This window comes from Mustela erminea, chromosome 9 (assembly GCF_009829155.1).
Source record: "Mustela erminea isolate mMusErm1 chromosome 9, mMusErm1.Pri, whole genome shotgun sequence".
Lineage (NCBI taxonomy): Eukaryota > Metazoa > Chordata > Mammalia > Carnivora > Mustelidae > Mustela > Mustela erminea.
The window spans coordinates 58,004,436-58,027,107 of record NC_045622.1 but is presented as its reverse complement, the minus strand read 5'-3'; the positions used below and the strand labels follow the sequence as shown (position 1 = coordinate 58,027,107).

The window sequence follows — 22,672 nt, the reverse complement described above, 5'->3', positions numbered from 1 at the left end:
GGCCAGTAAGCTCTTGGGAAACAATACAGGCCAAAGAGAGGATCACCTTGGGCAGACCCGAAGGCACAACAGCCTACTGAGGAGAATCTGTTTGCCTGCTTGGTTTTATTTAGTGTGAGGGGATGGGAAGTTGTAACCAGGACGGTACCAAAGGTGAGCGTCCCCTGGCCTCCAGACCACAACTCAGTTTCAGTGTCACCTCTGCATCTTCAGGAACAGAGTAGTCATGACTGCCACCCAATATGGTCTCATCTGCTTCATCGAAACTGAGTCAGCAGTTACCATGATGGTTGTGACCATAGAGGGCAGGCCCAGTGCAGAGGGAAACAGAGGACATACGGAACTGTCTTCCCAACCCTCCATACACATCTCTGCCTGGGAGCCACAAAAGTGCAGCCAGCCATCTCACGGGCGTTCACCCTGTCCCTGCACCATGGCTGGCCTGACCCCAGTGCCAGGCCTTCCGACAAAGACTCCAGTTGCAGTTACCACTCGCCTCACAAACCCAGGTGAGGTCCTCCCCAGCCAGCTTTGCGCCGAGAGGACGATATGTGAGAAAGGAATTAAGTTTCTTTGTCATCCAGTAGCAAGATAAAGTCAGCCTGCACAGGTGAAAGGGAAAGACATGACACTATAAAATATGGGATCTTGAAGAGCCAGATGAGGTCACTTCCTAGCCAAAATCCATCTTTAGCCAAGATATCTTGGCCTTTTCCGTAGCAGCCAAACCTTCCCCATCCCAGCGCGGTCAGACGTGACCCTGAGCGCGAAGGAGGGGTCACAGTGGAGTGGTGGGGCGGAGGTATTACTACTGTTAGGCATCCTCAGACATCCTCCCTGCAGGGCACAGGCTAACAGTACAGGTATGTGAGGAGGGGCCCGGGGATAGAAGGACACACTAGCTATTTGCAGAAGGGAAGAAGCATTATAGCTTTCTGGAGCAAGGGGATAATGACACAACAAAGAGGGAAGCCGGTCAGCCGCAGGTCCACAGTCGGGACACTGAGGCCAACCAGAGCATTGCAGGCCTAGGCCTGGTCTCTTCAGTCCTGAGCCCAGGCTCCCCAAGCTGGGCCCAGGCCAAGGGGCTCTGCTTCCCAACACAGGCTGCCTGGAGAACTGACACAAACCGAGACCCCAGCTACTTCCACCAACAGGGTTGACAAGTAAAAGTGCACGCTGTAAGACACCCCAGAGACAACCCAGGAGGATTTTGTTCTTTTTCCTCTAATAAGGGGAGGAGGAAGATTAACTGGGTTTAAGGCTAAAACAGAGAACAGTCATTGAGAAAGACAGCAGACAGGTAATAAAGGGGAAAAAAATTAAAACAATGAATCGTTGAAAACTAATGATGTATTATATGCTGGCTAACTGAACATAATTTTAAAAATAAAAATTAAAAGGGAATTCCTAAAGCTGTATTCCATCCAATAAAGAAAATACGTTGTGATGTTTAAAGGGGGGGGCGTCCAAAAATCTCAGGGCAATGACGGTCTCCCACAACGACCAGGCTCGGACCATGGCTTCAGGCCTTTCGCGTTACATTTAAAATAGCTAAGAAAGCAAGAGCCACCCTGCGGCCCGAGGTCCCCCAGTACTGGCCCTGGGGCTAATCAGCCTTCCTCGGCCGGGCGCTCAGCTCGTTCCGTGGACTCGGGCGCCCCCGCGCGGCCGCGGCCGCAGCGCTGCTGCCTCCAGCGTCCGAGGTCCCGGCGGCGGTTCCCCCGAGAGCCCCGCGGGGCCCGCTCAGCCCCAGCCTCCCCCGGGCCTCGTCAGCGCGCGGCGGATCCGCTGTTTGCGCGCCCGCGGGCTCCCGGGGCCGTGGCGACGACTGGCGGCCGGGTGGCGCTAACGAGCCCCGCGGGAGCGTGGCGGCGGAGAGGCCGGCTCTTGGCAACCACGCTGGCTCCGCCGTGCCGCCCGGCCGCCGTGCGCTCCCTGCGCGGGGGCCGCCCTCGCCGCTTCCCGCCTCGCGTGGCCCCGGCGCTTCCACCCCGGCTCCCACGCTGCCCCCACGCTTGGCCTGGGCGGGAAGGGTCTCGACCGACACTCACAAGCTCGGGGGGCTTCGGAGCTACCTGCCAGCCTCTCTGAGCTCGGCTTATCTGCATCCGGTGGGTGGTCGTAGGGATATTAATTAACATTGGCTCCCCCGTTACTGCTTACCAGGAATCAGCCTGGGTGCACCGTTACACCTTTTATCTCCTTTGGTCCTCAGAACAACACTGGTGGGACCTATTTTGTGCGTGTGCTATCCCATTTCACAGATAGGAAAACTGAGGTGGAGTAACTTCACTTGAAGGCACACAGCCAGCGAGGGGCTCAAAGCCAGGGCTCCTTGCTCCAGTGTTTCCATAAGAACCTTCTAGGCCTCACAACCCCCACAGATGCTCCTCAGAACAAGTGAGTCCGTGGCCCAATAATTAAGGAGAAACTGCGTTCGTGGAGGCTGACAATACATTTTGGGGAGTTGGAGTCTCTTAGAAAAGAAAACTGCTTGCTTTGGTTCTGGTGTTTTCCAAACTTAACTGAATGGGGAATCTCTTTTAAAAATTTTTTTTAAAAAAATTTAATTAAAAAATGTAAAAAAAAAAAAACACTTAGGAAGGGCACCTGGCTGGCTCAGTCCCTTAAGAGTCCAACTCTTGATTTCAGCTCAAGTCATGATCTCCAGATCCTGGGGTCAGCCCTGCGGCAGGCCTGGGCTGGACATGGAGCCTGCTTGAGATTCTCTTTCCCTCTGCCCCTCCCCTCCCCTCCCTCATGTGCACACTCTCTCCAGTAAACAAACAAACACTTAGGAGCCTTCTGGGGAACTATGTTCTGTAAAATATGCTTCAGGACACGCTGGCCTCTGCAGTCTCAAATGTGAGAACAGATGTGTAAGGCCCCACACCTGAAAAGTACTATGGAACCAGGAGGGTGTGCTCCATTATTAGGGCTATTGTGATCATCCTCATGTTCATTATCTTTTAGCAGTCCTCGCTGTGGTCTTGCTGAGCACTTCCTATGTGCCAAGCACTGTTCTAGCTGCTTTGTATGTATTAATTTATACATTATAATTATGCAGGTGTTAGCCCACCTTAGAAAAACCAAGATCATGCTAATTGAATGAGTAATAGATGCAAAATTGTTAGAAGAAAGCACTTAGAATGACTACAAGCATTGGCTAGTATCATTATTCCCATTTTACAGAGAAGACTGAGGCACGGGAAGATTAGGTGATTTGCTCTAGGTCACACTGCTGGTCAGTGAATTGGAACCCAGGCAGCCTGGGGGCAGGGCCTCTGCGGGTGACCAGAGCACATTCTGCCTCTGCCAGAGCTGGAAGCCAGACACCAGGTCTGGGCCTGTCAGCAAAGCCTTGAGTCCCCATGAGAGCATTTCTTCTCTGTGAAGGGCACCACCCCCTATCCTGCCCATGCCCCCTGCCCATCACAACCACCACTGCAGACACCCCCATCCTGGGTTGGACCCCAGTCCCACCGTTTACTGGCTGAGTGGTCTCAGAAAAGTAACTTAGTCATCAGTTTCCACGTCAGTAAAAGGACGGGATCATCTACCACACCGGTGAGTGAGGACGGACTGAGATGATGGATATAAAGTACTTAACACAGGGCCTGAGCCCTCTGAAGCACTCAGTACATGACAGCTCAGCACCAGCCCCCACTCCCACCCCTGCTGCTGGGTCCCTGATTTACCCCTCCTCTACCTGCTGCAACCCCTGCTCTTGAAACTGTGGCTTTATGTATATCTGTCTTCCCCTCAAAATTGAGCCCCAAAAGTTGGTCTGGCTCACTGCTACCCGGCCTACCACACTAAGCTCAGCACACACTAGAAACCTAATTAATGTTTGCTGAATGAATGACTGAATTATGATAAGGAAAAAAGCTATTATTAATTATTGAGAAACCGCTCTGTCCTAGGCCCAGTTCCAAATAGTTTACGTGGATTCTAACTCACTTAATACAACGACCCCATCAGGTAAGTACTATTGTTTTCCTATTTGAGGAAACTGAGGTACAGAGATGTTCCTGATAAATACCGGAGATGGGATTTGAACCCAGGCAATGTGGCTTTCGAGCCTGCAAGTTTGACCACAGTAACCAAATGAACAGAAGGATGCATGCTCACACTTGCAGGGTTGCTGAGAAGGCCAAAAGATACTAAAAGCCCTACCCGTGCACGAAGGTTTTGTTACTAAGCCCCAGAAAAAGAAGGAAGCCTGGGTTTGGGCCTGTTCCTCCCAGGCCTGTTTCCTTATCTGTGAAGTAAGGGTTGGACTTGGTAATATCAGGGCTCTTACGCTCATGGTGGAGGGGAGGAGAAAGGTTTCCTGGGCCCAACCTCCCTTCCCCTAAGAACAGCAAGGAGCTGGATGGGCCCAACATGGGGCAGAGGGCAGGCCAGCAGCCAGAAAAACAGAGCCTTTGTGAGCATCTGGGAATGATGCCCAGAGTGGGCTCTGATTCGCTAGGAGTCAAGAGTCAAGGGTCAAGGTCCCAGCCAGAGTTGTGTGATACAGTAAAGGCGATAATGACCATTCACAAGTAGCTAGGTCTTGACAGTCTGTGTGATTGCACCTGGCCCTTCCACCAGTGCCGTGGCTACTGCCCCTAGGAACTAAGGCCTAGAGAGGCCTGGGGCTTGTCCAGGGTCACACAGTGGGTCAACATCTAGATCCCACATGCCTGGGGTCTGTTGATTGACCATCAGTTTAAACTGCAGCAAGCCATACTCTAGAAATGGCTCTGGCTCTTTAAGGAGGAGTGAGCAGGACCCAGGTGGCAGGCCTGACTACAGTCAAGTGAGAGAGTGGCCATTTCCACTCATTAAAAGTTTAGCCGGGCAAGCGAGGGACGTGGGCATCTGGGGCCAGCAGATCTCCTTGGGGCTCTGGACAGAGCTGGCCCCAGCATCGGGCCCAGGCTGCTGTAATGGGGCCCCAGGTGTCCTGCCGAGCCCCTGTTCCCCAGGAGAGCCTCTCGGGCCACCAAGGCCCAGCTCATTATGGCCTAATTGGTGGCAAATCATCAGCCAACCTCAGGGACTGAGAGAGATGAGCTCAGAGCAAGAAAAGTTGGAGCATCCACAACTGTCTCCCACGTGGTCACAACTTTCTCCGCAGTGGCCCAAACTTTCCCAGTCCTGGGGGGGGCACTCCCAGGTCCCTGCTGGTGCCCATGTTTGTCCAGGTTGCCCAGATCCAGCTGCACCCTGGATACGCTGCTGTCACCGCGGGGACTGGCTCAATCCTCAGCAGTAGCCTGGCAGTCTGGGTCTGAGGTGCCTCCAGTCCCCACCCCCTGAGCCTCAGCCTTGAGGGTGCCCTCAAACTGGTGAGGGGTGCCCTAGCTCTATCCCCACTCCTTACCCCATCCTAGGACACCTGGTGGGGTGGCAGCCCCCTCCACACCCCGGAGCAGGGCCGGGGCGTTCCCTCCCTGAAAGGGAGAAGATGTCTGGTTCTCTACACAAGCATGGGCCCCACATCCCCCGCCCTGGGCCAGTTCACAGAGGCCGCTCCCCTCGCTAGCCCATCTCCTCTCACACCAGCTGAGGAGGGAGTGGGGGGGAGAGGGAAGTAAAGATGATAAACCAAAGGTTGCTATCTCAGAGCATCCGCCTGTTGAGTCTCCGGGGAAGCCCAGCAAGGTGCAAGTCCTACCCATATTTCACAAATAAGGAAACTGAGGCACAGAGATTTTGAGTTCGCCCGCCTCGTGCAGCCTTTCCCTACAAAGAAGTGAGATTAACCTGGGCTCAAATCACTGTCACTGAACCAGCTGTGAAAACTGCCCCAACTTAACTTCTGAGTCTTTGCTTCTTCATCTACAAAGTGGGGATGTTATCATATGTATTCTGTGACATTGGGAGGCTAATGACAGTGTGTGTAAAATGCCCGTCATAGTCCTGGCAGTGAACACATTCGTTCAATGACTGTGGTTAATACTTTTTCATAGCCCAGTGGAATGGAAAAGCACGGGCTTTGGGGCCAGAGAGGTTCAAAAACCATGAATCCAAGCCAGCTTCCGAACCAGCCCTGGAGCTTCCAGGGTCAGTTAGATGCTCACCCTGCCCTCCCCGAGCAGGAAGAGACAGAACATACTTGCAGTGGGAGGACAGGTCAGGGGTCAGTCTGAGAGGTCACCTACCTCTCCAAGCTGAGCTTTATCATTTGGTAAGTGGTGGGCAGTGTCCATCCCACAATAACGCCGGTTGTCCTGAGGCCTGAGCACCATAATGTAGGTGATTGTGGTCTGCAAATTCTAGAATGGTGTAGAAATAGCCCCACTGCCTCACAGATGAGGAAGCTGAGGTTTGGGACCTCAAGTCACTGCCCAGGTCACCCAGCTGGTGGCGGCTGAGCCCAGACAGAAACCCAGGGCTTTTCTGCCCAGAGAAGGTTCAGCACCCTGGCAGGACGGGCAGCCTTCCTCAGCCTTCTGCCCCCGTCACACCCTGCAGGGCCAGCAACACACACTAAGGTGGGCGATGTGTAGGGTAGACCCTGCCTCTTCGTAGGGAACTCACAACCAGGGGTCAGTAAGCCAAGCAAGAGATATTCACATTACATGAGAAGGGGAGGCGTCCCAGGGAAGGGGGGCTGACAGATGCCTTCCTGCCTCTCCCTGCTCAGGTATATAACCTTGAGGTGAGAGAGGTGAGCCCTCTCTCTTCTTCTGCCTTTGCCTCCAAAGAATCCCATGGCCTGTGCAGAAATGGGGAGTTTGGGGTAGGCGTGTCCTGCTGCCCCCTTCCATTCAGATGGTGGCCACACAATGTCCCTGAGAGAACATTCTTAGGTGGTCTCTCCTCTCTGTCCCTTAGCAAAGGTCTGAGCTCAGTGTGGTGGTTGTCACGAGGGAGCCAGCACAAGGGCAGAGAGCTCTGACCTCCATTCCCCGGCAAGCGTTGACCCCAAGTGGCAGCAGAAAGGAGCTGGGCCTGGGACCTTCTAGGAGCTCCTGAATCATTGGTGGCCAGTGACGTCCTCTGCCAGAAAGGACCAAACCTGCAGGAGGAGGTAGAGATTCAGGGGAAGGAAGGAGGCTGAGGATCAAGATGGAAGAGGTCTAAGGAAGTGACCCAGCTTGATCCAAAGTCCCCTGGGGAAGATCTGGAGGGAGCCCAGAGAACACACGTGTGTACACACACGCACACACAAACACACATTAAATGTGAGCACCAGCAGCAGTAGGGCTGTCTCACAGCCCAAGTTCAAGTCTCAGCTCTGCCACTTACTGGCTGCATGGGCCTTGGCAAATGTGTGCCCTTTACCTGTTTTCCCTTCCATAACATGGGGTTAATACTAGGGACAACCATGCAGAGCTATCATGAGGGTTAGAGAGATAGCCTTAGCTCACTGTATAGGCTGCATGCTGTGTGTGAGCTACAGTGCTAAGTAAGGTACAGTGGTTATCTCATTTGGAAGTTTGTCTTATTTCTGAAGTTTTGCTTGTTCACAGCTACACTACACATAGCCTGATAGGTGCTCAATAAATATGTGTTGAATGACTGGATTGATGGATGGAGATAGGATTGGTGTTACTGTTATGCCCATTTCTCAGAAAAGCACACTGAGGTTCAAAGAAGGAAAGCAATTTTCCAGGACCACACAGAGCCAAGATATCCTGTCCCAGGCCCTGACACCAGTGTGTTCTGGTTGACTCAAGCTCACAGTCTGGCGGACAGGTGGAAGTCTGGAAAAGTGGTAGGGCACAACAGGAAAGTCCAAGAGCAAAGCATCTCGAACTATCTAGGCAGGTCCAGGACTGCACCTGGCCCCAAGCACAAGCCCAGGCAGCCTTTCCCCTAACATAGTGCTTGGGTGCCACCTTGTGGCTTCTCTGGGAGGTGGTTTCCGCTGGCTTGGCCTAGGCAGTGATGAAAGTCAGCCCTGCAGCCAGAGAGGGGCGGTCCACAGATCCGGGGCCAGGCTCCCAGGCCAGACACGGATAGGGAGGTACAGCCTGCTCCAAAAGCTTTGCTCAGAGACCAAAGGGCCCAAAGAACCAAAAAGTTTTTTTATGGGCAGTGCAGGCAGAGGTCGGGGGAAGGGATGTCCATGGGTCCATCAGGGGACTTTGGCCTCCTGGCTTTCTGGAAAGCCACTCTCAGATGGCCCCTCTCACTCAACACACACACAAGAGCCATATCAATGCACTTGCCAGGTTTCCCACCGCCCACAGCCTGAGGTCTTTGGGTCTGTGGTCTGGATTTTTAGGACTAGGGTGTTCAGCTCAAAGGAACCCCAGAGTAGGAAGTTCTCCTTCCTTCCTTATGTACATGAGGCCCATAGATGGATGGGCCCTAGCTGGGTGGGCCCAGCACCCAGCCCCCAGACGGTCAGGCTGGTAGATTCTCAGTGGGGACCCTTTCTCCTACAGAAGAGCAAGCACAGTGATTCAGTGACACGTTCATGCACCCTGAGACCCACCCTCCGACACAGTCTATGGAGAACCCCCTCCCACTTCCCATTCTTGAAGGAAGCTGGGAGCTACTACCAGTCTGGGCCCAGGCCTACATTGTATGGGTCTGGGGATCAAAATGAGACTTGATTTCAAGTCTCAGCTCTGCCACTTACTAATGCTGAGCCTTGGCCAAGGGCAAACTCTCTGAGCCTGTTTCCCCATCTGTAAAATGGGTTTCACAATCACCACCTTGCAAGGAGTTGTGAGTTTTAAATGAGATACGGCCTGTAACAGCCAAGCTGCGGCACCTGGCCAAGGGCAGGAGGGGGCTAACTGTGCCACCCCTTCTTCTAGGGCCCAGCCAGGCAGGGGAGCTGAGGGAATCTATGGGGGGCCAAATCCCTCTAGCCACAACTGATAACAGGGGCCCAATGCCCATGGCTTTTCAAACTCGGGCCCCAGGTTCAGGCAAATCAGGAAAGACCCTTCAAATCAGGCAGCTGGTGGCCTGTCCTCAGGCCTTGACATTCCTTCCTTTGGGCTCAAGGATAAACCCATAGATGAGTCTGCTCGGAAGAAGGGGGTACCAGGTGCAGGGACATGACCTCACTGGAGGTAGGACACCAGGGCCCAGTCCAGTTCTTCCTCACCCCTGCTGGAAGAGCTCTCCTCAGAATCCTCCCTCTAGCCAAAGGGAGGGTCCCTGAAGCCTGTTGGGAGGGACCTCCTTCCTCCCTGCAGAAGGAAGCTCTCTCACAGAGCCAGGGCCCACTGGCCTGCTACCTACAGCTTTCCCCAGCCCCCTCCCCAGACGAGGAGCTAAGGGTGAAGAGGCCAGAGGGTCTGCCTGAGGGGCCAGAGACACATTTTTAGGACTGGATACAGCAAGCTGGGTGGAAAGTCACACGGAGAGAGCGGTGGGGTGGGGGTGCCAAGCAAGGAGGTCTGCTCATCTCTGTCCCCTGTCGGCTTTACATGGGGAGAAGAATAACCCCCACATTCCCAGTACTGAGGGACCCTCTGGCACCCCAGGAACCAGAATGGGCCCAGAAGACCCTAGGAGCCAGGGGCAACTCTAGGCCCGGTTCTGCTACCAAGTGGCTGAAACCACTTGCCCCAAGGCTCAGTTCCCTCAGCCGTCAAGTGTGGTGGTATCCCCACCTCCCAGTGTGATAGGAAACCAACTGAGCTGGAAACACAGAAGAGGGTAAATCTTACAATCAGTATTTTATCGCTAAGAATAAGTACACAGGCAGGAGGAGAACTTGGAGGTGACAATGTGTTTATGGCTTAGACCGTGGTGGTGGGTGCACGGGTCCATGTAATCCCCACACTCATCAGGCTGCATAAAGTAAATATGTACACCTTTTTGTGAGTCGTCAAGCTTCAGTAAAGGGTCTTCTAAAAAGGGGGGGGGGAGCTTCCTAAACTATAATCACATGAAATTTACTAGGAACATCAGAAGTTTGATCTAGGAAGGAGAGCCCCAGTACTCCTTTTATGGAAGGGGAAACAGAGGAATAAGTGCACCCCGCCAGAGCCTGGGTCCAATCTCAAGCCTCTGAGCTTGCTTCTCCGCACTGCCTCCCACCTGATGCTAGTAGTTGCGGGGGAGGCACAGGATAGGGCTTCCAAGGACCCCTGCCCAGAGGGGATGATGGCCCGAGACAGATAGCAGGGGCTTCACTGAGATTCCTGTGCCCAGAAAGTCTCCCCATCTATGCCATGTGCCATGATATCCACCATCAATCTTCAGGGAGCCAACCGGGGCCATTATCAGACTTTTACTCATCATTGTGGGCTGTGGATCCCATCGGAAAGCAGGTTTGGAAATAAAGAATCCTGACCACCTTAACCAGGAGAGAAATCTAGAGAGGAGAGTTTAGCACAGGGCAGCTCACAGGGGCCAAAGGGATAAAGGGAGGTGAGACAGTGGACAGAATCCTAGGGAGGAGTGGGAAGCTGTCAGGGAGGTCCCAGGGCACTTGGGCTGCCCAGAGTGCCCTCCACCATGGGATGTGACTCAAGTCCTGAACCCAAAGACTACTCACAGTGTCTCGGCCCAGAGAAGCTGGGGCAAGAGCAATCAGGGAGGTCTTCCTGCAGCAGGTGGCAGCTGAAGTCCTAGAGCAAGCAGTCAGCAGCTGGGTGATGTAGAAGGGAGGACCAACTGGTTGGCAGAGGGGTAGGCGGCAAAGTGTGATTTGGCCTTCTGGAGGGCAGCCCCTCAGGGAGGAACAGAAGATGAGACCTTTGAAGGCCAGCCTCCATGGTTGAGGAACCTCTGCAGGGTTTTACGAAGGTTGTCAATGTCAGATCTGCTTTCCCAAAGGATCCTTCTGGCACCAAAGGTGGTGAAGGACTAGAGGGGGTGGTGGGACTAGCCCCCGCACTAGGCCTAGAGGTGAGTCGGGACCGGCTTCAGGAGCCAGACCAGAGAGGAGACAGGGTCGGGGAGAGGAGGGACAGGCTGGAGTTGGTGGCAAACCAGACAAGGGGGGTGAGGGAGAGAACGAATGGGATGATGTCCCAGAACCTGACTGGGGACGCGAGCTGGACCCTCCAAGAAAGGGCATTGAGAGGCAAACCCACAAGGGTGGGAGGGTAGAGAGGCGGAGAGGTCAGAGGCAGGCAGGCTGCACATTGCATGGAAAGTGTGTGGACTGGCCTCATGTCTCACCTTCCTGGTCGCCCCTGGTGTGGGGTCCTGGTGATGAGCCGCAGGGCCTCAAAGCCATTCCCAGGGCCCTCAGCACCATACTCCCATCCATACTCAGCTGCCACAATACCTCACCCTGTCACTGTAAGTTAGCCAGTAACAAAGTGTCCCAGTCTGCCAGGGGACCCATCCCTTCCCCAGAAAGCCCCAGACCTGAGGGGGCAGTATGGCTGAGAGCTGCTGGTGTGATAAGGAAACTTGAGTCTCCTCAGCCTGTACTACTACTCCCTCAGCTCCCCTCAGCTGAACTCTCTTTTCCTAAGTCAAGGCTAGAAGCACACCTCCCCTAGGAAGTCTTCCTGGCTTAGCCCTGTCTCACATTCAGGGTTGAGTTCCCACCCCTCTAAGCTGAACCCCTGGAGCCCAGACCAGACACACTTCCTGAGAGCAAGCCTTGCCTCCCCTGGATGGGTGTCACACACCCACACCTGCCCTCTGCATCCAGAGCCCGCCCAGGCCAAAGCCACCCTCGCTGTCCCTCTCTCATTCCTTTGAACGACAGGTATGAAGGCTGTAGTGGGTTTATTGATGGCCCCCAAAAAGGTACATCTAAGCCCTAAGCCCTGGAAGTTGTGGATGTGACTCTATTTGGAAAAAGGGTCTTTGCAGATGTAATTAAATAAAGAATGCTTATATGAGATCATGCTGGATTGGATCACCCAGGTTGGCCCTAAATCCAGTGACAAGTGTCCTTGTAAGAGACAGAAGAGGCGGCCAGGGGAAGGAGGCAGATTATAGAGTTTTGCAGCATGAGTCCAGGAACACCTAGAGCCACTAAAAGCTGGAAGAGGCGAGGAAGGGGTCTCCCCCGGAGCCTTCAGAGGGAACACAGAGCTGCCAACACTCTAATTTCAGACTTCTTGCTCCAGAACCATGGGAGAATACACTTCTGTTGTTTTAAGGTGCCCAGTCTGTGGTAGTTTGTAAGGCAGCCCTAGGAAATGAATACAGGCTTAAACACAGCCAGCAAGCCATTCTCAAAGGTCTGAGTTGGCCACAGTGTGAGCCGACCGAGTGCTATGCCCGGCAGAGCTGCCATTGTCCTGGGCTTCTGGCTCCAAGCCCTGGCCCCACCCTGAGAGAGGCATGGACAAACTGGAGGGATCCTAGTGAGAAGGGAACCCACTGGGCACCCTATAGCCAGGGCTGCCCGGGGCCCTGGGAGTTGGGACAGGAGGGCCCAAACAAGAAGGGGAGCAGACGTGAGCTATGCCCAGTCTCGTGTGCGGAAGTCCCTCCTCTACCCAAAACTCACACGTGGCCCTGGGGCAGCAGCGGGGGTTGACAGGCTCCTGATGCCTCTAAGACCCTCCAGCCCTGACAGCCCACCGGCCACCTCAGTCCAGCAGGGCTGGAGCTAGCCCAAGCCGGATGCCCTTGGGTGGAGGAGGGGACACTGCTGGGCTCCAGACCACAGAGTCTTGACTAGTTCCTGCCTTAATCCCCACACCCGAGGCTTTGAGTTCAAGCACGCCCACCACCATCACCATTCCTGCCCCTCCTGTCAAGCTGCACCTGAGCCATCCCAGGCCCCCCTTCTCTCCCTCTGGCTGTTTCTGCACCTTCCAGGTGGGTGCAAATGTCCCCTTCTCCACGAAGCCTCCCCTGACCCCCATCCACTCCACCACCAGGCCCAGAGCAGTAACGACACAGGGGTGAAGTAGAGAGTCAGTTTGCCACAGATCTAATGATCTTGGATAAGCCCCCCAAAGTCTCCAAACCTAGGTGGCCCACCTCTAAAGTGGGGTGATCACTTCAACAGGGCCTCCCACAACCTCATTCCCCTGCTTCCAATTCTTCCCTTTCTCCCATAAACATCACATAAATGCCCTCGATCCTTCAAAAGTCCCCACATAGTACGTGCTCAATAAAAGTTTCACTTCCTTGGAATTCTTCACTCCTCATTACTGACATGTACAGCAGGGCCTATTGGACAGACCAACACCCTGTGCTCCATGCCCCACCTGCTTTGACAGAGCTCCCCCGAGGGGTGCTGCAGCCTGGGTTTGGGGCAGGAGGTCTGAATACCCCTGTTTGTGTTGAGTTGTACTCCTCTGGCTCCAGAGCAGGGACTTTGGGCAGCCTAGGCCAAAAGGAAGGGTCCAGCCTGGAGGTCAGGAGACCTGGCTCCAGACTGGTCCTGCGGAAGTCCTAGGAGACGGAGGAGTCACCACAGGGCCAGGCACCCTGGGGAAGGAGCTGGCTTGCATTTCAGTGCACTGAGGGAGCCTCATCGCTTCTCTCCACTGCTGCCTGCCTGTGTTCAAGTGAGTATCAGCTCAGGGGGTCAGCTCGGGTGGGCAGTGGGGGCCAGAGAGGGGATGGCGGGTCCAGGGGACAAGGGGACAGGCAAAGGAAGAAAGACAATGTGTACCCACAGCCCTGGCTGTCATCCCCTTTCTTAGGACAATTACACCACAACCCCATCCGCACGCATGTCCCCTCCCCGCCTACCCGTTCCGGGTCTCTCAGAAGGAAATCCTCCCTAAGCCTCACCTACATCCCTCCTCTTTGAACCCACCTCGTCAGTGGTGGAGAATCTGCAAGGGCTTCATGCATCTTTTCTCTCTCCCACTCTCCCATCTTGTTTTTCTTATACTTTTCTTCTGTGGGACTTTGGCCAAGTCCAGTGTCTCCCTCAAGGTGTGCTAACAGTAAGCGGGACCCTGGCTTTGGCGTTCTGAGCCCACCCCACCAATTCTCAGCTTCTGCACCCCACCGCACTTTCCTCTGGCTCGCTCGAGCTTTGACCCCCAGGTTAGAAGTCCTCTGCTCTGCAGAGTCTTTCCTGTGCCCAGAGGCTGAATTAGAGGTCTCCCCATAGCACTCCGGCTCTTCCCTATGGGACTCTTAGCACTGTGGACATTGAAACCCCAGGTAATGCACCCATAGAAGCCCCAGGGCCTCGCAGAGTGCCTGGTATGTAATAGAGGTTCAGAAAAATATACTGAAAGAACAAATAAATGAATAAAGGGGGACTTCCTATGACTGACCCATGGTCATAATACCTGCCTATAGAGACACTATGGCTACTAAGTGAGAAGAAGTCTTGATGTGGAAGTACTTAACACAGCCCAGACTACGGGAGGCCCTCAAAAACAATGTGAGTTTTCCCTCTGTTCCTTTTTATGAAAACCACCTCAGGAAGACAGCTATCCCTCCAAGTTAACAGAGGACACAGCTGAGCCCAGAGGGAGGACACTACATAAAGAGGGATTTGTGGCTTAGGTGAGGAAAGATGCTCAGGTGAAGCCACGTACACATGGATCTCCTGGCCTGACATATAGTTTGGAGGGGCTTGTAGAGCCTCACACACGGCAGACATGCATGTCAGGGAAAGGGAGCCCTAAGATGGCCTCTGCGGTCCTCTCCAGTGGCCGTGCGTGCATGATTGTCAATGCCTCATGTGGTCCCAGAGGCCCACAAAGGAATCACTGCTGGGAGGTTGGCAGCTCCATCTTCCTCTTAGGCTTCGTGGGTGCGAGCAGGGAATCTTCCCCCTCTGCTGCCCTATGTTTCTGAGTTTTTGATGTCAGTGAGGCAATTGTCTGGCAGGGAATGGTGTCTGAGCAGCGAGGATAGGAGCCATGTTTTTGTTACGGGATTCAGTCTACGGTCGGAGAGGGTACGTCTGGGAATCCCAGTGTGTGTCACTGAGTGTTTTAGTGAGAGTGTGTATTTATTGTTTTCACACACATCCTAAAGGACTACATTTCCTAACTCCATACAGTGATTTGAGATAAGCCTGACTTAAAACACTACCAGCTTACAAAGTCATTCTTTGGGTTGAGGTATTTGATTGCATGATTAAAATGCAAACCACCCTATAAGAATCTACGCTAATCAATTTAAAATTCTTTATGAATCGGGAAAATTATCAAATTTCCAAATTTACTTAAGAAGAAACTAAAAACCTATGTAGATTAATTGCAGTGAAAGAAATCTCTAAGTGTTACCAAACAGTGATCTGCTGAAAAGGTCTGTGCCCACATTGTTTTATTGGTGAGTTTCCCCCCAAACTCTCAAGAGATGAGTAATTCCTATACTATAAAACCTATTCTAGGGGTGCCTGAGTGACTCAGGGGGTTAAAGCCTCTGCCTTCGGCTTGGGTCATGGTCCCAGGGTCCTGGGATCGAGCCCCGCATCGGGCTCTCTGCTCAGCAGGGAGCCTGCTTCCTCCTCTCTGCCTGCCTCTCTGCCTACTTGTGATCTCTGTCAAATAAATAAATAAAATCTTTTTAAAAAATACCTATTCTAGAAAATAGAATTTAAAAAGGAAATTGAGCCAATTGATTTTGAAGTTGGCATAACTGTGATACTAAAACCTCATAAAGATAGTTCCAAAAAAGAAACCTCTAGATCTATCCTAAATAAAATACTAACAAACCAGTTTCAGCAGAATTTAAAAATATAAATATCTACTTGTCAACAAGTCAAATTTTAAAAGCATTGGCTCATTATAGTTGGTTCCATAAAGTCATCCAAAAACATTAAACACAAATTCCTACTTTTTTATTATTAAAAACAAGAAACAGAACAGTATTTCATTAACATAAAAAAGAATATCTTTCTCAAACGAACAATCAATATTATACTTAATATTAGAAACAAGAGTTCTAATAAAACTGAGGAAAAATAAATATATCTTTTCTTATCATTATTCTTTAACATTGTCATAGAAGATTTTATGAAATAAAATGTAATTTTTTTAATTTTTTTTTTTTAGACAGAGAGAGAGTACTGGTGGGAGCAGGAGCGGAGGAGCAGAAGGAGAGAGAGAGAGAGAATCTTAAGCAGGCTCCACACTCATCACAGAGCCTGACCAGGGTTCAGCTCAGTGCTTGGTCTCACAACCTTGAGATCATGACTTGAGCTGAAATCAAGAGTTGGACACTCAACCAACTAAGCCACTCAGGCACCCTTGAAATAAGATATAAAACAGAAATAACAATCTAGTTTTTAAAACGGAGGGGGAAAAAAATGAAAGAGGAGAATTCTCCTTTGAATACCCAATAAAATCAATTGAAAAAAAGTTTTCAGTTACTAAGGAAATTTTTAAAGTACAATATGTAATATATATAATATATAAGATAAATGTAGGGGTGCCTGGGTGGCTCAGTTGGTTAAATGTCTGCCTTCGGCGCGGGTCATGATCCCAGGGTCCTGGGATAGAGTCCCACATTGGGCTCTCTGCTCAGCAGAGAGCCTGCTTCTTCCTCTCCCTCTGCCTGCCACTCCCCCTGCTTGTGCTCTCTCTCTTGCTATCTCTCTCTGTCAAATAAACAAAAAAACTTTTAAAAATGTAAATATACAAATATACCAAATCAATAACTTTTCTATAAAATTGTTGCCAATTCAAAAATATGATAGAAAATTCTTGTATTATTCATGGTAACTAATAACAGAAACACCTACAATGAACTTAACAAGAAATGTGGGGAGACCTATTTATTACTCAACAAATATAGAATATCTATTATGTGGCAGGTTCTATATTTGGCGCCCGAAATAGAAATGTGAGTGAAGTGGATAGTGTGTGCTGCTGGGGACCTATGCAAACAACACTAAGAAACTGCTGAGAGATATAAATCAAGGCTTTTTCCAGACACCATACTTTGATATTGAATGGAAAGACTGAATGTTTTCAAGACATCAGTCATTCATGGAATAATTTATAGGATTAATGAAATCCCAGTTTTTAAAAATCACAATAGGATTGTTTTTGAAAATTGGCAAAATGATTCTAATGTGTGGAAGAATAAAACTTGAGAATGACAAAAAATAATTTAAAACAAAAGAATTGATATTAAAAATCAAAATAAAGGATGAAGCTGTAGTGACTAAAATAGTAGAGTACTCCCTTACAACTCAGTAATACAAGACAACTCAATTAAAAACAAGCAGAGCATTTGAATAGACATTTCTCCAAATAAATACACAAATGGCCACTAAGCACATCAAATGAAACATGCACGACATCATTATCTCTCAGAAAAACACAAATCAAAACATCTTGGATGACTAGAACTTTTTAAAAGACAGATAATAGTAAGTGTTGAGAAGGATGTGGAGAAATTGGACCTCTCATGTACTGCCAGTTGGAATATAAAACAGTGCAGCTGCTTTGGAAAACAATCTGGCAGTTCCTCAAAAGATTAAACAGAGTGTATAGATACCAGCAATTCGACTCCTAGAAATGAAAGCATCTGTTTACACAAAAATTTGTGTAAACATTATTCAGTATAGCCAAAAAGTGGAAATCACCCAGATATCCATCAACTGATCAATGAAAATGGAGTACTCTCCAGCCACTGCAAAGAAACCATATACTCATGGCTACAACATACATGAAATTTGGAAATATTATGCCAAGTGAGAAAAGCCAGCTATGAAAGATCATAGGCTGTATGCTTCCATTAACATGAAAAGTCCATGGGGTACGGGTGCCTCAGTTGGTTAAGTGTCTGCCTTCGGCTCTGATCATTATCCCAGAGTCCTGGGATCAAGACCCACATGGGTCTCCCTGCTCAGCAGGAAGCCTGCTTCTCCCTCTCCCTCTGCTTTCTCCTCTCCCCAGCTTGTGTGCTCTCTCTCTCTCTCTCTGACAAATGAATAAATTAAAAAATCTTTAAAATAGGATGCCTGGGTGGATCAGTGGGTTAAGCCTCTGCCTTCGGCTCAGGTCATGATCTCAGGGTCTTGGGATCGAGCCCCACTCAGGCTCTCTGCTCAGTTGGGGAGCCTGCTTCCCGCTCTCTCTCTGCCTGCCCCTCTGCCTACTTGTGATTCTCTCTCTCTCTCTCTCTCTGTGAAATAAATAAATAAATAAATAAATAAATAAATAAATAAATAAGATCTTTATATATATATATGTATTTATTTATATATCTTTACATATACACACATATATATGTGTGTATATGTGTGTGTATGTATATACATATATATATATATGAAATGTCCAGAATAGTCAAATCCACTGACACAGAAAGTGGTTGCCTAGGGCTGAGGGGACTGGGGGACATGAGAAGTGACTACAAATGGGTAAAGGATTTCTGTTTGGGGTGATGAAAATGTTAATTGTGGTGATAGTTGCACAGCTCTATGAATTTACTTAAAAAAACCATTGAATTGTACACTTAAATGGATAAACTGTATGTGTTATGCCCAAGTTTTCATGTCTGAGAAACCACCAAGGAGCCAATACTGATGTAATCACACGAGGGTTTATTTTATAAGCTTAAGCTTGGGCCCAAGTACACCCGACGCAGCGAAGTAGGGACTTGGACCCCAACGCCAGTTAAGGCAGGGGATTTTATGAGGGGGGGGGGGTGCGAGGGAGGAGGAGAAGTTTCAGACTTTTCTGCAGTAAGCTGATTAGCTGTTGCACGGGTGTTGCAGGGTGGGGTACTTTCTTGGAACTAAAGCAGGATGGGGGTCCCTGGAACTAAAGTAAAGTAGGGGAAAGTTCAGCCCTTGGGCCTGAGATGGCTGCCAAAGCTGTACTTGTGCTAATGCTATACCTGAGGTGGGATGGCCTTAATTTTCTTGGCCTCCACATATGGTATATGATTAAACCTCAATAAAGCTTTTATTTTTAAAAAAAAAATAGCATGGTATTGGCACAAGAGCAATCAGAACATCACTACCTATAATACAACCCCATCACATATAAGACCTTAATCTAGGATAATGATAATAACAAAAAGCAATGGAGAAGATTAAACAAGAACAATTATTTAGCTACTTGGGGAGAAATATATCAAGTTAGATTGTCACTTTGTGTCAAAACTGAATTTTGTGTGGATCAAAAAAAAATTTTTTTAAGATTTTATTTATTTATTTGTCAGAGAGAAACACAGTGAAAGAGGGAACACAAGCAGGGGGAGTGGGAGAGGGAGAACCAGGCTTCCTGCCGAGTAGGGAGCCTGATGCAGGCCTTGATCCCAGGATCCTGGGATCATGACCTGAGCCAAGGGCAGATGCTAAACAACCTAGCCACCTAGGCATCCCAGGATCGAAATTTAATATGAAAAAATTAGACCATATTTTAAAGAGGAACATTTTGATCTTTGAATGAGAGAAGGCTTGCTAGGCTTAAAACCAAGAAAAGAACTCACAAAGAGAAATGCCAATAAATTTCATTTTATAAATTTAAAATTCTTAGTCTTAATATCAGAATCAAGATAAAAATACTGACAGGATTCAGAAATTGTGTTTCAATGGATAAAAAAGGGACAATGCTGTTAATAATTAAACTGCTACAGGAAATACTTAGTCCCTTGTATACCTGGGCAAAGTATAATGAACAGAAATTTCACAAATGAGAACCTGCAAATTAAAATGAGATTGTAGGGATGCCTGGGCGGCTCAGTTGGTTAAGCAGCTGCCTTCAGCTCAGGTCATGATCCCAGCGTCCTGGGATCGAGTCCCACATCGGGCTCCTTGCTCGGCAGGGAGCCTGCTTCTCCCTCTGCCTCTACCTGCCATTCTGTCTGCCTGCGCTCACTCTCTCTCCCTCTCTCTCTCTGACAAATAATAAAATCTTAAAAATAAATAAATAAAATAAAATGAGATCGTATTTTTCAAACTCAAAATTACTAATAACATTTTTAAATCATAGTACGTTAATATGAGCACCAGTGACTGCAACAAGACTGATACAACTTTCTCAGAAATCTACGTAACATGCTCAGAAGTGTTCAGATCATTTGACCATAATCCTACATTCAAATCTACCCTGAAGAATATATTTGAAATGCAAAGAATTGTTGAAAGATGTGTGTCTTATTAAATTATGGCCCTTAAATTCTCCTTTCTTCTCCAGAAATATTGACTCATGAAGACCAAAGCCTGGTGAGGGTAAGAAAGGCCCTGGTGGGGTCCAGGTACAGAAACCAGGCCTCCTGTATCTCTTATCTTCCCAGAGCCATCCTGCACCCCAGGAATGATGTCAGCATGGAGCAATGGCAGCTCCAATGTGTCCTATACCAGCTTCCTCCTGGTGGGCTTCCCAGGGCTGCAGGAGTCCCGCGCCCTCCTGGTGTTGCCCTTCCTCAGCCTCTACCTGGTGATCCTCTCTGCCAACGCACTGGTCATCCACACGGTGGTTGCCCAGCGGAGCCTGCATCAACCCATGTACCTGCTCATCGCTCTGCTCCTGGCTGTCAGCATCTGTGTTGCCACCACCGTGATGCCCGCCATGATGTTCAGCTTCTCCACGCACTTCAACCGCATCTCCCTGCCTCGCTGTCTGCTCCAGATGTTCTGCATCTATTTCCTCATTGTCTTTGACTGCAACATCCTGCTGGTCATGGCCCTGGACCGCTATGTTGCAATCTGCTACCCTCTCCGCTACCCCAACTGACGGGACAGTTGCTGGCTGGCCTGCTGGGCGTGGCAGCTGCCAGGAGCACTTGCATCATCGCTCCGGTGGTGGGGCTGGCCTCCCAGGTTCACTTTTGCCACTCAGACATAATCCACCACTTTGCCTGTGAGCACATGGCCCTAATGAAGCTCTCCTGCGGGGACATCTCCCTGAACAAGACTGTGGGGCTCACTGTCCGCATCTTCAACAGAGTCCTGGACATGCTGCTCCTTGGAGCTTCCTACTCCCGCATCATCCATGCCGCCTTCCAGATTTCATCTGGCAGAGCTCGTTCAAAGGCCCTGAACACCTGTGGCTCCCACCTTCTGGTCATCTTCACCGTCTACTCTTCCACCATGTCCTCGTCCATCGTCTACCGTGTGGCTCGCACCGCCTCCCAGGATGTGCACAACCTACTCAGTGCCTTCTACCTACTGCTCCCATGTCTAGTAAACCCCATCATCTATGGAGCCAGGACCAAGGAAATCAGGCAGTACCTGGCAATTCTGTTCCAAAGGGAACAGCTACCTGCACCACCTGAGAAGCCCCAGTCTCTGCCCTCACAAGGGGAGCTTCCTGCCTAACTCTTTGGAATTAGAGGTCCCACAGTCACTCTCACTAGCAAGAGGATAAATGTGTCAGTGCGTCATCCCTGCCATATTCTGGCTTTGACTATCTGCCTTCATCTTTGAGAGTCTTTTTTTTTTTTTATCTTTTTTTTATTCTTTGAGAGTCTTTTATCCATTTTCTGTAAACTGCTACTAATCCAGAGTTATACAGTAACCAACTATAAAGTAAGCTTCTGTCTCTGCCTTCTAAACTTTCTCCCCTTTTTTCTGCATGTGATTTTCATTCATTCATATATAATTTTCAAACAGCTACTTTACATACACCATGCTAACCCTATGATTGCAAAGAAAGGGGGAAAAAAACAGTCTCTTCCCTGAAGGAGGCTCCAGGCTATAAAGTTCCCATGGTATAAAGACATGGAATATCAATGATAGCTTTATGTATAAAACTCTGTAGGAACACAGAGGAAAGACAAGTACTCAAAACACTTCACTGAGAAGGTGAATTTGAGTTATGTTTGAAAGATAAGATGTTTGCAGGAGAGGAAGGAGACAGAAGAAAAGGCATTTCTTTTTTTTTTTTTAAGATTTTATTTATTTATTTGACAGATAGAAATCACAGAGAAGCAGGCAGAGAGAGAGATTGGAAGGGAAACAGGCTCCCTGCTGAGCAGAGAGCCCGATGCGGGGCTCGATCCCAGGACCCTGAGACCATGACCTGAGCCGAAGGCAGAGGCTTAACCCACTGAGCCTCCCAGGCGCCCCAGAAAAGGCATTTCAAGCCAAAAGCAGCAGTGGGTGCAAAGGCACAGAGGCATGGGTAGACACGGCTGAGTGGACTCTCCCCACCAAACCCAGTCTCCCTGCATAGGAACAGTATAGGCCAGGCAGGGAAGGAGGCCAGGTGGGCACGCAGAGGCCAGGTGATGAAGGGCCTCATCTATCGTGATAAGGAGTTTAAGGTTTACTCTAGGCAGTATGTAGCCATGTAAGAGTACAAAGCAGCAAAGTGGCAAGGTCCTATCTGTGTTTTGGAAAGATAGCTCTGCAGCCCTAGTAGAGCATTGTGAGAAGAAATGAGATGGTTGGAAAGAAAAACACTAAAATAAAAGACTTTGGAGGTTGTACATTTATGGATAATGATCTGGAGTATGATCATGTATTTGTGACCTGGACTGGATGGACAATATGTCACTAGTGTTGAAGGAAGCAAATGATTAAACCATGATGGAGTATAGGTCATGGACATGAATGCACTGTATTGTAGTCTAGAAGAATGGCGGGAGTTGGGGTGGAAAGGTAGACTGAGCCAATGTCCTCTATGAAAATGAGAAAAGGATATTGAAGCTGTTAGAGAGCAAGGATGAGGAAGGAAGAGGATACAAAGCTGGAAATTCAGCCCACACTACACTACAGCCCACACCATCAGGGAACCTTTTTGTAATTTGCATAAAAATACACTATGTACTAGACACAACTTTGATCAAAACACACCAAAGGAAACCAAAAGGTAAGCCACAGATTTGGGGAAGATATTTGCAATAAATTTAACCAAAAAACTGATACCTAGAATATGTAAAGAACAACTACAAATCAACAAGA

The 22,672-nt window shown here is 49.6% G+C and overlaps 1 protein-coding gene across 1 annotated transcript; it reads left to right on the top strand.

Moving 5' to 3' along the window:
- The first annotated feature begins 20,081 nt into the window (after positions 1 to 20,081).
- LOC116599714 (olfactory receptor 52K1-like) lies at positions 20,082 to 21,085 on the top strand. The gene is given in 2 exon segments (XM_032359706.1): positions 20,082 to 20,493; positions 20,496 to 21,085. Coding segments are annotated over 2 exon segments (1,002 nt in total).
- Positions 21,086 to 22,672: the final 1,587 nt, after the last annotated feature.